Genomic DNA, 12,365 nt, shown 5'->3' on the forward strand with positions numbered 1-12,365 from the left:
ACAGCGATTGTACAGATGATACAGCGATTGTACAGATGATACAGCGATTGTAGAGGTGGTACAGCGATTGTACAGATGATACAGCGATTGTAGAGGTGGTACAGCGATTGTACAGATGATACAGCGATTGTAGAGGTGGTACAGCGATTGTACAGATGATACAGCGATTGTAGAGGTGGTACAGTGATTGTACAGATGATACAGCGATTGTAGAGGTGGTACAGTGATTGTACAGATGATACAGCGATTGTAGAGGTGGTACAGTGATTGTACAGATGATACAGCGATTGTAGAGGTGGTACAGTGATTGTACAGATGATACAGCGATTGTAGAGGTGGTACAGCGATTGTAGAGGTGGTACAGCGATTGTACAGATGATACAGCGATTGTAGAGGTGGTACAGCGATTGTACAGATGATACAGCGATTGTAGAGGTGGTACAGCGATTGTAGAGGTGGTACAGTGATTGTACAGATGATACAGCGATTGTAGAGGTGGTACAGTGATTGTACAGATGATACAGCGATTGTAGAGGTGGTACAGTGATTGTACAGATGATACAGCGATTGTACAGATGATACAGCGATTGTAGAGGTGGCATAGTAATTGTAGAGGTGGGGTTGCCATCCCTCCTGAAGGGTGAGTCATTCAGCCTACAGGTGGCGCTGATGAGACTGAGCACAGTGGACCTTTCAACATCCAGGTTACCTCTTGCCACCACACGCGATCCTCCTTGTTTTCCCTGCGGTTATATAAAGGCGCTGCCGCCGACATCTAAGCGTCCCTAACTCCAGCGAGCGCGGCGATGTTGTGTTCGTACAGACTGCTGGCCACGGCGGCCCACCACCCGGCTCTGGCCGCCGTTTCCGCACGAGCTAGGTAACCGTCAGCCGTAGGAAGGCCAGCGCTGCCGCCTCCAAGCGCGATTCAATCAGGTCACCGTGGAAACGGGACGGTGTCTGTGTGGGCCCCAACAAAAGCTGCATGTTCTAAGCTGAAGAACGTCTTGGCTAAGATTGACTTTACTCAGATTTTGTGGTTGTGATTTTTGTTGTATGGGGAGGGAGATTGGGCCTCGGGAGACATGCTTGCATCAATCTGTCTTTCTTTGTCCGCTGATTGGCCGAGAAACGTTCCAGGCCCCGCCTTCCTTGCGACATCACGCTAGCCGTTGCTCACCGTCCTGGCCGCTGATTGACAGAAGAGGGGGCCGCCTCCTGTCAGTCAAGCGGGACCGCCGACAGCTGCCTGGCGATTGGTGGGTGGGTCTGGCGAGCCCCGCCCTCCCACGTGGCGGCCGTGCCCTTGACGCGACGTGTTAAAGGGCACGGGGGACCTGGCGGGGTGGGACGAGCCGAGCCGAGCCTGGATCGGCGTCTCGGGACGGGCCGAGCCGAGCCGAGCCTGCTCGGTTTCACACCCCACTCCGGTCTCCTTACTAATGGAGATGGGCTGTTCCACCCGGGTACCTGTCCAAGTGTGCCGATCTCAACCGGCAGCTCATCACCCGCTGTGCGGCAGAGTTTGTCCCTCGTCACCTTTAAATCTCCCTGCCTTCGGGCGGTGATACAGAAGCCCAGATTAAATGCACCACGTTCAACCATCAGTTCTTGAGCTAACCTGGACTGTCTCATGGAACACTAAATACCACCCCTTGCATTTCCATCGGCTTGTCTTTCACTGGGATTTCGTTTTGCAATAATGTCTTGCTTTGGCAGTCTTCTATTAATGGTATAATTTTATTGTATCTGGTGTCGGATTTAATGTAGCTGATGCTGCAGCCAGTTTTTCATTGTACTGTCTTAATTGTGCGCATGACGGTAAACTCGACTTGATTCACTTTAAACTCGTGCCTTCTGGTTGTGGACCCAAAAACCTGTGCCCCTCAATTTAATAAATTTCCTTTGGGTCACCCCCTCGACTTCCCTGCACTCCAGGAAAATAGTCCCAATTTTTCCTTGTAACTGGAGACGTCCAGTCAAAGCAACAGTCCTGGAAGCCTAAAATGTGCATAGATACTCCAATGCAGTATACACACAAAAGCAATCTGTAAATACTTATCTACTCTCCTTTTCAGATTGTTATGGTAATTACACCAGATCTGGGGTTTCCAACCTAGTTCATACCATAAACCCCCACTGCTAACCGAGGGGTCATAAGATAAAGGAGCATTTGGCCAGTTGAGTCTGCTCCACCATTTTATCATGGCTGATCCATCTGCCTTCTCCCTGTATCCCTTCATGCCCTGACTAATCAAGAATCTATCAACCTCTGCCTTAAACCCAATGACTTGGCTTCCATGGCCACCTACGGCAACAAATTCCACAGATTCACCACCCTCTGGATAAAGAAATTCATCCTAATCTCAGCTCTACATGAATGCCTCTCTGTTCTGAGGCTGTCCTCGGGTCTTGGACATCTCTCCTCTCTCTCCTCCCCCCCCCCCCAATAGGAAACATCTCCACATCCACTCTATCAAGTCCTTTCAATATTCAATCGGTTTCAATTAGATTCTCCTTGATTCTTCTAAATTTCAGTGAGTACAGGTACAGAGCCTTCAAAGGCTCGTCATATGATGAGCCTTTCCATTCCAGAATCGTTTTTGTGAACCTCCTTTCAACCTCTCCAATGTCAGCACATACTTTTCTTCCGATAAGGAGCTCAGAACTGAGGCCTCACCAGGGCCTTATAAAGCTTCAATATTACTTACTTGATTTTATATTTCAGTTCTCTCAAATTGAATAGTAACATTGCGTTTGCCTTCCTCAATATAGACTCAACCTGAAAGTTAACCTTCAGGGTGTTCTGCACAAGGACTCCAAGTCCCTTTGGATGATTGAGTCTAGGTCACTGCTAACCTGCTCTCTCCACACTACCACTAGCTAGATCAAATGCATTTCTTTCTTTCCTCTATCTGTTTGGCTGTACTTGATCTGTATGTTTACTTAGAGTGCTGTTAGTATTACCTCTGCTTTATCCTGTTGGCACGTTCATCAATGCCCTATAACTTTTGTAAAGCTCTTTGTCCTTGCAGCATTTCTGAATTGATATTTCCCAATTATTGCAGCAGTCAGATCATTTGATGCTGTAAATCTCCCTGAGTTAACAATTAATTTGAACTTCTCTAAGATTTCATACAGGAATGTTGCAACAGAAAATATTTTCAGCAGGTTGTTAGCATTTTTTAAAAATCTTTCATCCCCTCAACTACTTTGTATGAGTTGCAGTTTCTGTGGATGGAAGAGAGTTGGCAGAAGTTGTGTTTGAAACGCAGCTGTTTTTTCTATTGTGACATTTTGCAACTTGTATTACAAAGCAGAATTAATTACACTTCTGTTGTAATCCTATATGAGTGACCCAGAAGGAAGTGCTATTGAATTGCATATGGACCTTTTGGCAATCTCTATCTGTTGATGTGTTTTGTCTACTTTAACTAAAGTTGACAATTTATAATCTATACTCTTCTCATTTGAATCCTCTTTGACTCCTTGCACATAAAACTTACAAAGTTCTACACCTGAAAGAACTGGAACATGACATCTTGGGAACAGATGCCAACTCAGTTTTGCTTTGCAGTGTGACTGGTGCTTTTTTTTTATAACGGAGGATGATGCAGGAGCACGTCCCCAGAGCTGAGTAAACTCAGGCACTTAGAAAAGACGATCACAAATGCTGGACCAGTGAAGGAAACTGGGAAATTAAACAGAAGTTGTCAAACCAATCTTTCTGTCTGAAAATCAAAACTATTTTAATTTCAGGTTGACAGAGCTTCTCAAATTAGGTTCTTGTTCTTAAGCATCATTTTTAAAGTTCATACATACTACAAAGTAACTTAGGATCTAAAGGTGTACATTGATTAAACTAGTTAAAGTTTCAGTGTTCTTTTTAGTCACGTTACTTCCACTATGAAAACTTAATAGTATTGAGATATTGTAATAAATTAATTTTAGCTATGCAGTGTGTATAGTAAGTACAGCAATTTTCTCAAAGGCACTTACGATGACAGTATCTTAATGCAATTAAGAAAATAATTATATTCAATGCTGAATAAGCTCTTCCTGGGCTTCCAGCTGCATACAAATATTGATTTTTTAACCGACATTTCGATGACGAACTCGTCATATACGCCAGGAAAGCACTAGATCATATATGTCAAACTCAAGGCCCGCGGGCCAAATCCGGCCCGCGGTGGAATTATCTTTGGCCCGCGAGATAATATCTAATTACTATTAAAGCTGGCCCCAGTAATCGAAGCGCCTATGGCATATGATATGGCTAATGCTGAGTTTATTCAGGTACCAGGTTTTCAGGGTTTTTAGTGTTTATTCGGCAGTCTTGCTCAGCAGTCTTCTTCATAAGAAACGGAATTTGTAAAGTGAAACACTTTGTAGTTATAGCAGAGACTGAGACGCATGAGAGCAGGCCGAAAAAACGGAGGCAACGAAAGCTGCGTTCGCACGCGTCCGACTGATCCGGCCCACATGAAGCTGCATTTTGCTCAATCCGGCCCGTGACCTTAAATGAGTTTGACACCCCTGCACTAGATCCTATATTCAGTGCTGTCTTATGCTAATTCATGAAGATTTTAAATTTGTGATTGTGCAGATGCATTTTGGCATAAACAAAATCTTTTCTTTGAAATCATGGCTTATGTCCAGTTTTCCAGCTGGCCTAAATGAAATGTGGCTCACTTGTGTTTAATGTGAGTTTCAGTTTCTCTGTTCATTCCTCCTTCAAAAAAAGTTGTCTTTTTCTAGATCAGGGCTTAACCTGGTGTTGTGAAGGTTGCCTTTTCAAGTCATTCAGGCTGTGGCTTCGTTAGAATGAGCTCTCTCCTCTGCACCCCTCTCTCTCTCTCTCTCTCTCCATCTCCTTTCACGGTCTTCTGCTTCTCTTTCGTCTTGCTTGTTCTTTCTCTTCTCTGGCACAATTTTCTTTTGTCCACCACATCCCACATCTTTCTATTTCTTACTTTCTCACGTACACAGAAGAGTACATTTAAAGTGTGTGTATGTGTATATATAAAACAACTTGCTGTTTGGTTTAGCTTCTAAACACTGCCATCACTATGCCAGCGCTGGTTTTCCAACCTTGACTATATCGAACCTCAGAATAATGCAGGCATGTCATTCCTTTCTGTGGTCTCGCCCAAAGGAAATTTATTATCGAAGTATGTGTATGTCACCATATACTAACTTGAGATTCCTTTTCTTCCTGGCATTTACAGGAAAATAAAGACATTCAATATTATTTATGAGAAGCTATATACAAGGACTGAGGCGACCAGGACTGTGCAAAAGAAGACAATTTAGCAAATAAAAAATAAATAATACTGGGAGCATGAGTCGTAGAGTCTTTGAAAGTATGGTTTTTTCTGCTTTGTTTAAAGTTAGGCTGGAAACATTACTGAGGATGTTTTAAAATTGCGGGTTGAACAGACAGGAATGTAACTGGGTTCAGTCAGTGGAGTGATGATCTGTGTTAGGAACATGGACGTGGGATTCCATTTTGTCTTCCAACAGTCAATCTTTCTCTGACTTGTCTGACTCTGAATTTCCCTATTTCTGATTCTCCCATGTTACTAGGTCAGCCATTTATAGGAATTTTACAAGTACATGGGTGCAAAGTGACATATTGGTGTGGTATTGGAGAAGTCTATATTGTTGGAGATGTCTTTTAGATGCGACTACAGTGTATACATCAAACTGTTAGGACATACAGGTTTGTTCTTCAGAATAGAAGGGGATTTGTGCTAGTGTTGCATCAACATTTATCTTTTAAGAATAATAATTGTTATTTGAGGGTACTGTAATAAGTTTAAACAGAAGCAGGGGAGAAGATTTTTACCAATGGTTGATGAGATTTCAAACTGAAATGATCATAAATGAGTAACTAGATGGGCAACACACACAAATTGCGAGATTGAGAAACCACTTCGCCGAGCACCTACACTCTGTCCACCAGAAAAAGGTGGGATCTCCCTGTAGCCACCCATTTCAATTCCACTTCCTATTCCCATTCCAACATGTCAGTCCGTGGCCGCCTCTATCGCCACGATGAGGCCACGCTCAGTTTGGAGGAGCAACAGTTTGTGTTCCGTCTGGATAGCCTCTGACCTGATGGCATGAATATCGAATTCTCAAACTAATGGTAATTGCTGCCACAACCCCCCCCCCCCACCACCATTCGCTATTCCTGTTTCCCTCTTTCTCCTTGCCTGCCCACCACCTTCCTCTTGTGCTCCTCTCCTTCCTTTCCTTCCATGGTCTTCTATCCTTTCCTATCAAATTTCCCCTCCTCCAGTCCTTTACCTCTTTCACCAATAAATTTCCCGGCTCTTTACTTCAGCCCAAACCTGCTGAGTTCCTCCAGCATTTTGCATGTATTGCTTTGCATTTTCAGCACCTGCAGATTGTCTCATGTTTGTGATTCAACTGGATGGGCAGTTTACATGGTTTAACATGCAAGGATGCAGGCCATGATTGGGTCCTCCTTTGCCATCGTTCACAATGGGTGTGAAAATTCACATGATACTCTACATTAATTGGGCACTTTATACTTACACCGTGGTACATCCATAGCAATCCAGCTAGTGGGTAAGTGTGTATTGTGTTTACCTGGGGGTTATGACTGCTAATTATAAAACAAGCTAACTCCTTATTGTGCAATTATAATCCACTACAATACGGCTTATTTTCTCATTTATGCTGCTTTTAAATGTATTCAAATAAATAACATTTTGAATAGAAGCCATTGCTGAAATATCCTTTCCAATAATATTCCAGCTCGGTGTGGTCACATGTGGAAATGGGTCCTCCTGATCCAATTCTTGGGGTCACTGAAGCTTTCAAGCGTGACAACAGTCCCAAGAAAATGAACTTGGGTGTCGGTGCATACCGTGATGACAGTGGGAAGCCGTTTGTATTGAACTCTGTCCGAAAGGTGAGTAGAATATGGTGTTCCTTTTATTTGTAAAGTGGGTTATGGTGAAGAAATACTAAATCCTGTAGACTCAGGATCTCTTCACTGAACAATGCTGCGAGATGCCTGCAAAATGACGGAGGTTAGTACATGCATGGGAAAGAGAAAGGAAAAAATGTAAGAAAATTAAATTATTTCAGGCAGCATTTGTGAAGAGTCAGTGCTTTGGGTTCATAATCTTGTATTTACTGAAAGTTCATCTATTTAGATAAGAGGAGGGGAGCTTTCTCAACAGGAGCCTTCATTTTTGAAAAGAGCCTACCGAATAGAGTCTGTTGAAATTCTTCATGCTTATTATTGTTGGCCTTTCAAATCAAAGTTGTAGAACGCTACAGCACAGAAACAGGCATTTTGACCCATTTAGCCTACGTCAAACCATTACACTTCCTAGACCCATCAATCTGCACCTGGCCCATACCCCTCCCATCCATGTACCCATCCAAATTTCTCTCAAATGTTGAAATTGATCACAAACATCACTACTTGTGCTGGCAGCTTGTTCCACACTCTCACCACCCTTGAAGTGAAGAAGTTCCCCCTCATTTCACCTTTAACCCATGACCTCTAGTTGTAGTCTCCCCTAACTTCAGTGGAAAAAGCCTGCTTGAATTCACCCAAGCTCATAATTTTGTACAACCTCTAGCCAGTTTCCCCTTAATCTTCTATGTTCTACAGAATAAATTCCTAACCTATTCAACCTTTCACTAAAACTCAGGTCCTCAACCAATCAGTTCCAGCAACAATTCCTGTGCACACCACTAGTCACTGGTCTCCAGTCAGAGAAGCATCCATCTGCTACCACTCTGACCTCTCCCACAAAGCCAATGTCTAGTCCAATTTACTACCTCATCTTGAATGCCAAATGAGCCTCTTGACCAACCTTCATTATGATAAGGACATAAATAGCCAATTTTCCAGTGTAGATCTTTCATTAAGTTTGCACATTAAGCACATCCACAAAAAAGCAACAGTGCAGTCGCATGGTTTCAGGCCCTCTAACGTCGTACCAAATGTTTCCTTCATGTCGGGCAGATTGAACTAACCACTTGCAAAGATTGCTGAGTAACCCAATGCTGGAAATGTGATCAATGGTCCATTACTGCAATTCAGAACTGGTGTCTCTTTATGAAATGGCTGCTACTTAATTGAGAGAAGTACAAAGACCTTCAGAGGGAATTACTGTTAATCTTGGAATTAGAAGTCATTAGGATTTGGAGCGTAATCCTGGTTGCCCTGTGATCATGGCACTGATACTGTGTGCACTGTAAAAGCAACTGAGCACCAGAGCTGTATGACAATCTCACAACTACGCCAGTAATCACCTTGTAAAAAAAAAAGTTCATATACATTCAATTCACAAATTTACTGATGGAAGTGAAATGCCAATTTTTATTGATTTAACTTTGTAGACTACTACTACTACTCCAGAATTTTATTTTATTCACCATGCATCTGTTGAAAATATGTATCATGAGATAGTGGAGAAGGCTCGGGGTTGTGGTACTGTTGAAGGACAATGTCAAAGTGCAGCTGGTAATACCAAACTTGTATTCTGGTGCTTTATTTTTCTTTAGCTTCTTTGTTGTACATGATCCTGTGCAGGAATGGCCTACAAGAGAAAAAAATTACAGGGAACACAAAGTACACTGCAGATACTGTGGTTAAATCAACACATACAAACAAGCTGGATGAACTCAGCAGGTCAGGCAGCATCCGTTGACTGCTCATTTCAACGGATGCTGCCTGACCTGAGTTCATCCAAAATTTTCAGGGAAAGAGCTGTTATGGAAAAGAAACCTTGCCTCCTTACTGCTTTGTCAGCACAATCAGTGCCTCTAGACATTACTACTTCTGACGAGTACCTTGTCATTTCAATATTCTTGACAGGCTGAGAGTCAAATTGCGGCAAAGAAGATGGACAAAGAGTACCTTCCAATAGGAGGCCTGGCAGACTTCAACAAGGCCTGCGCAGAGCTGGCTCTGGGAAACAACAGTGAAGTCATCAAGAGTGGACGGGTAAAGAACGATGGTTTTCTAAAGCTCTGGGCCACGCAAGCAGAAGACCAATGTTCCTGGGTTTCATGACCAAATATATGGAGTAGTCAATCAGGATAGAAGGATAAGTGGTCTGATTGGATGGGGAAATGAGGAGGAGCAATTTATTAAAGCAGGAGATAGCGCTGTATTGAAGCTGGAGAGGAATATAATGTAAGACCTTAAGACATAGGAGCAGAATTAAGCCAGTCTGCCCATCAAACTCTCTACAATTCCATTATGGCTGATTTATATTTGTTCTTAACCCCATTCTCCTGCCTTCTTCCCATATCCTTTGATACTTTTACTCATCAAGAACCTATCAATGTATACCCAATGACTTGGCCTTTACAAATGTCAGTGGCAATGAATTCCACAGATTCACCAGTATATAGATCTGATAAATTAATACAATTACAATGAAACCTTTGCTCATCCGTTTAACCTGGATGTATTTGCTGACAATTAGTGGGAAAAATTAAATCTTGATTTGACCAGAACACAGGAATGGTCAAGATATGTGCACATGTGGATATCATTCAAAAGTCTGAGCAGATTTTGGGAATTTTAACTGGACTTGGGGATCCCAAAGTGAAGTTATTGTCATTGCAGAGAGGTAACATGATCTAGGTTTTAAAGAAGGCCAAAAGCAACATAGAAGCTGATAATCTGAAGAGTTGCGAGGGCTGATAAACCAAATTCAGAGTTACTTGGTGGAAAACCTGATATTTTTCCTATGGAATAGCAAGTAAGCAGAGAGCTTTCTCATTAACCCTTTAGCACTGTTGACGAGTGCTATAATCGGGTGTGGGTTGTTGGTAATGTGGGGAGAATTTAATAGGATTATTATAAATGGGCTCAACAGACAGAAATGCCTGGTTCCATGCTGTATGACTATTAATTTTAATTGATCTTGAGCATTATTTAGAGATACAGAACTGTAACTGGACCAATGAGCTTGTGCTGCCCAGTTATACCCGTGTGGCCATTTAAGCTGCTAACCCATATACCCTTGAAATGAGAGAGGAAACTGAAGCACCCGGAGAAAGCCCACGCAGTCGCAGGGAGAACGTACCAACTCCTTGGAAATTGAACCTGCTGTAATACACTAGCTACTGTGCAGCTTCTTTGTATTATGTATATTCACCCTCTCATAATAAATATTATGAATTTAAGAAAACTGAAGAAAAGATATAGCCAAGTATTGTATTATCAGTGTACCAAGAGCTGGTAAATCACAAAATTACTTTTAAAAGCATCAGCATTCACATGGGTGCATGGCAATGTCCCACAATCAGAGCACTAGCGAATTTAATCTGTGTGTTGGTTATGGAAGAGGAAAATCGGGACAGAACAGCGTTGTAGCATTTTCTTAAAAGTTTCACATCAAACTACAAGTTGTTTAACTAGTAGGCTGAACCGTGGAGACCAGCTAGAATTTGGATTTCCAGGAGCCAGTTAATAAATTGCTGCATGAAATTAGTGCTTGTGGTATATTGATAGTGAGAAATTGAGAATTGGTTAACTGAGAGAAAGTATGAGAGTCAGTTCAAATGAGTGATTTTTCAAGATATTCAGGCTGTACCTACTGTAATGTATTAGGAATCAGTGTGAAGGTGTCAGCTATTTCTAATCTTTCCTAATAGACAGCCAAATGGACTACGGAAAGTTGCTGAAGATACTCTACATGTGGGAAAGGAAGTTGTTGGATATGATGAATGAAAATTTGTAACATTGGTAGGTTAACTGGGTGGGCAAAAACACGACACAGCATTGTCCGCATTAATATAAGCTATCCACTTTAGAAGTATAGAAAAGTAGAGTATTATTTGTGCCGCATGTTTTATGTTCTCTAAATGGTATGGGGTTATTTAAAGATTGTGTTCAAGGAGATTTGGGTCTCTTATGACTAAGTCAGTTTGCAGATACAGCAAGTAATTAGAAAGGTAAATGAGATTTTAGTGTTTGTTGAAAAAGTGTAGGTGAGCTTCGCTAAATTATTGTACCTGGTGTGCTGGGTACAGTTTTGGTCTTATTGAAGGAAGGGTATGCTTACCTTGAGAAGATGTGCTGGTGACTCAATAGATTGCTTATAATCTTCTCCTCCTCGTCTCTCCCCACCCCCAGCTTAATGGTGAATTACTGTCACCTTCTGCACCGGGGTGTGGATCAGACAATAGACTTGCATTCTAAATCCCTTCACCCATTCTCTCTCTGTCTCACACACGTGTGCACACACACCCCCACCCCTAATCTACACTTTATCCTTCCTCTTTTGGCCATCCTAGTACCCTATTCCTGCTTATCCATCATTTCTTATTAAAATAAAACCCTGTATCCCTTAAGAAAGCTAAAAGTACCCAGACCTGTGCTCTCACCCATGCCCTGTAACCCTTTTAATGTGAATTCCTGCACCTCCAATTCCCTTAGATTAATTCTCATCATCTCTCTCTGTATCCCATACTTCCTGCAACTCAGAATTACATGTTCTACTGATTCCTCTTCCTGACATTCCTCAGTCCTGTCTGGTGTTTCCCTATCATTTTCAATGTTTTGTTTAGTGCACAGGGCACCAGCTGTGCACCAGCCTTAACCTGGTCCACACAGTTTCCTCTCTCCTGTATCCACTGCCTACCCTAGTACCTGTAGCACTCTTTTTGTATTTGATATAAATGCCTCCCTTTCCCCTCTCTGTCCCATCTCTCTTGCCACATTTGGATGATTTTTTTCTCCCAGATTACACACTTAGTCTTTAATGATACTAATGTGCATTTCTGTATTTTCTATCTTTAACACCCTCTTTGCCAACTCATGTACCCTCTCATTCCCCTTCACCCCTACATGAGCTGGAACCCATAGAAATTTTACCTGACCTCCCTGATTTGCAGCTCTTGTGACTGACTGAAGGACTTCATGAAGTACATCTTGCCGGCTGTTTGAGTGAAAAGACCTTAAACTTGGTAGAACTGAGGATGAATCTGAGTATATCAACACTTTGACTAGTCTAGCTTTCTCCACCTGTCACAACGCAACCAACACTGCCATCATCTCCACTGTATACACCCCTAACTTATTAGATGTTCTTCTGCTGATTCCAATTTCTTTTGCTGGTATAGCCACCCCAAACCCTGTCACTCCTGTTTCAGGTTCCTTAGCACCATCCATATAAATTTGAGTATAATCACTATACTTTTCCATCACATGATAGTTAAATGCATTTACCAAATCAGTTTTATATTTTTCTTTCCTTTTTACCTCTAACAAATGCCAGTCTACGTCAGGCCATACCAGCTTCCATGGAGCTACAACCGGATAAACTACTGAAGGACTTATCCTTAGATCAAACACT

General features: G+C 42.2%; 1 protein-coding gene across 1 annotated transcript in view; it reads left to right on the forward strand.

The window, feature by feature from the left end:
* The first annotated feature begins 723 nt into the window (after positions 1-723).
* LOC140724302 (aspartate aminotransferase, mitochondrial-like) overlaps positions 724-12,365 on the forward strand; it is a 29,216-nt gene continuing 17,574 nt past the window's right edge. Inside the window, exons 1-3 of the mRNA XM_073038756.1 lie at positions 724-880; positions 6,787-6,943; positions 8,870-8,998. Coding sequence (XP_072894857.1) covers positions 807-880; positions 6,787-6,943; positions 8,870-8,998 — 360 coding nt within the window. The 5' untranslated portion in view covers positions 724-806. The remainder of the gene's footprint in view (positions 881-6,786; positions 6,944-8,869; positions 8,999-12,365) is intronic.

Source organism: Hemitrygon akajei, unplaced genomic scaffold (assembly GCF_048418815.1).
Source record: "Hemitrygon akajei unplaced genomic scaffold, sHemAka1.3 Scf000186, whole genome shotgun sequence".
Lineage (NCBI taxonomy): Eukaryota > Metazoa > Chordata > Chondrichthyes > Myliobatiformes > Dasyatidae > Hemitrygon > Hemitrygon akajei.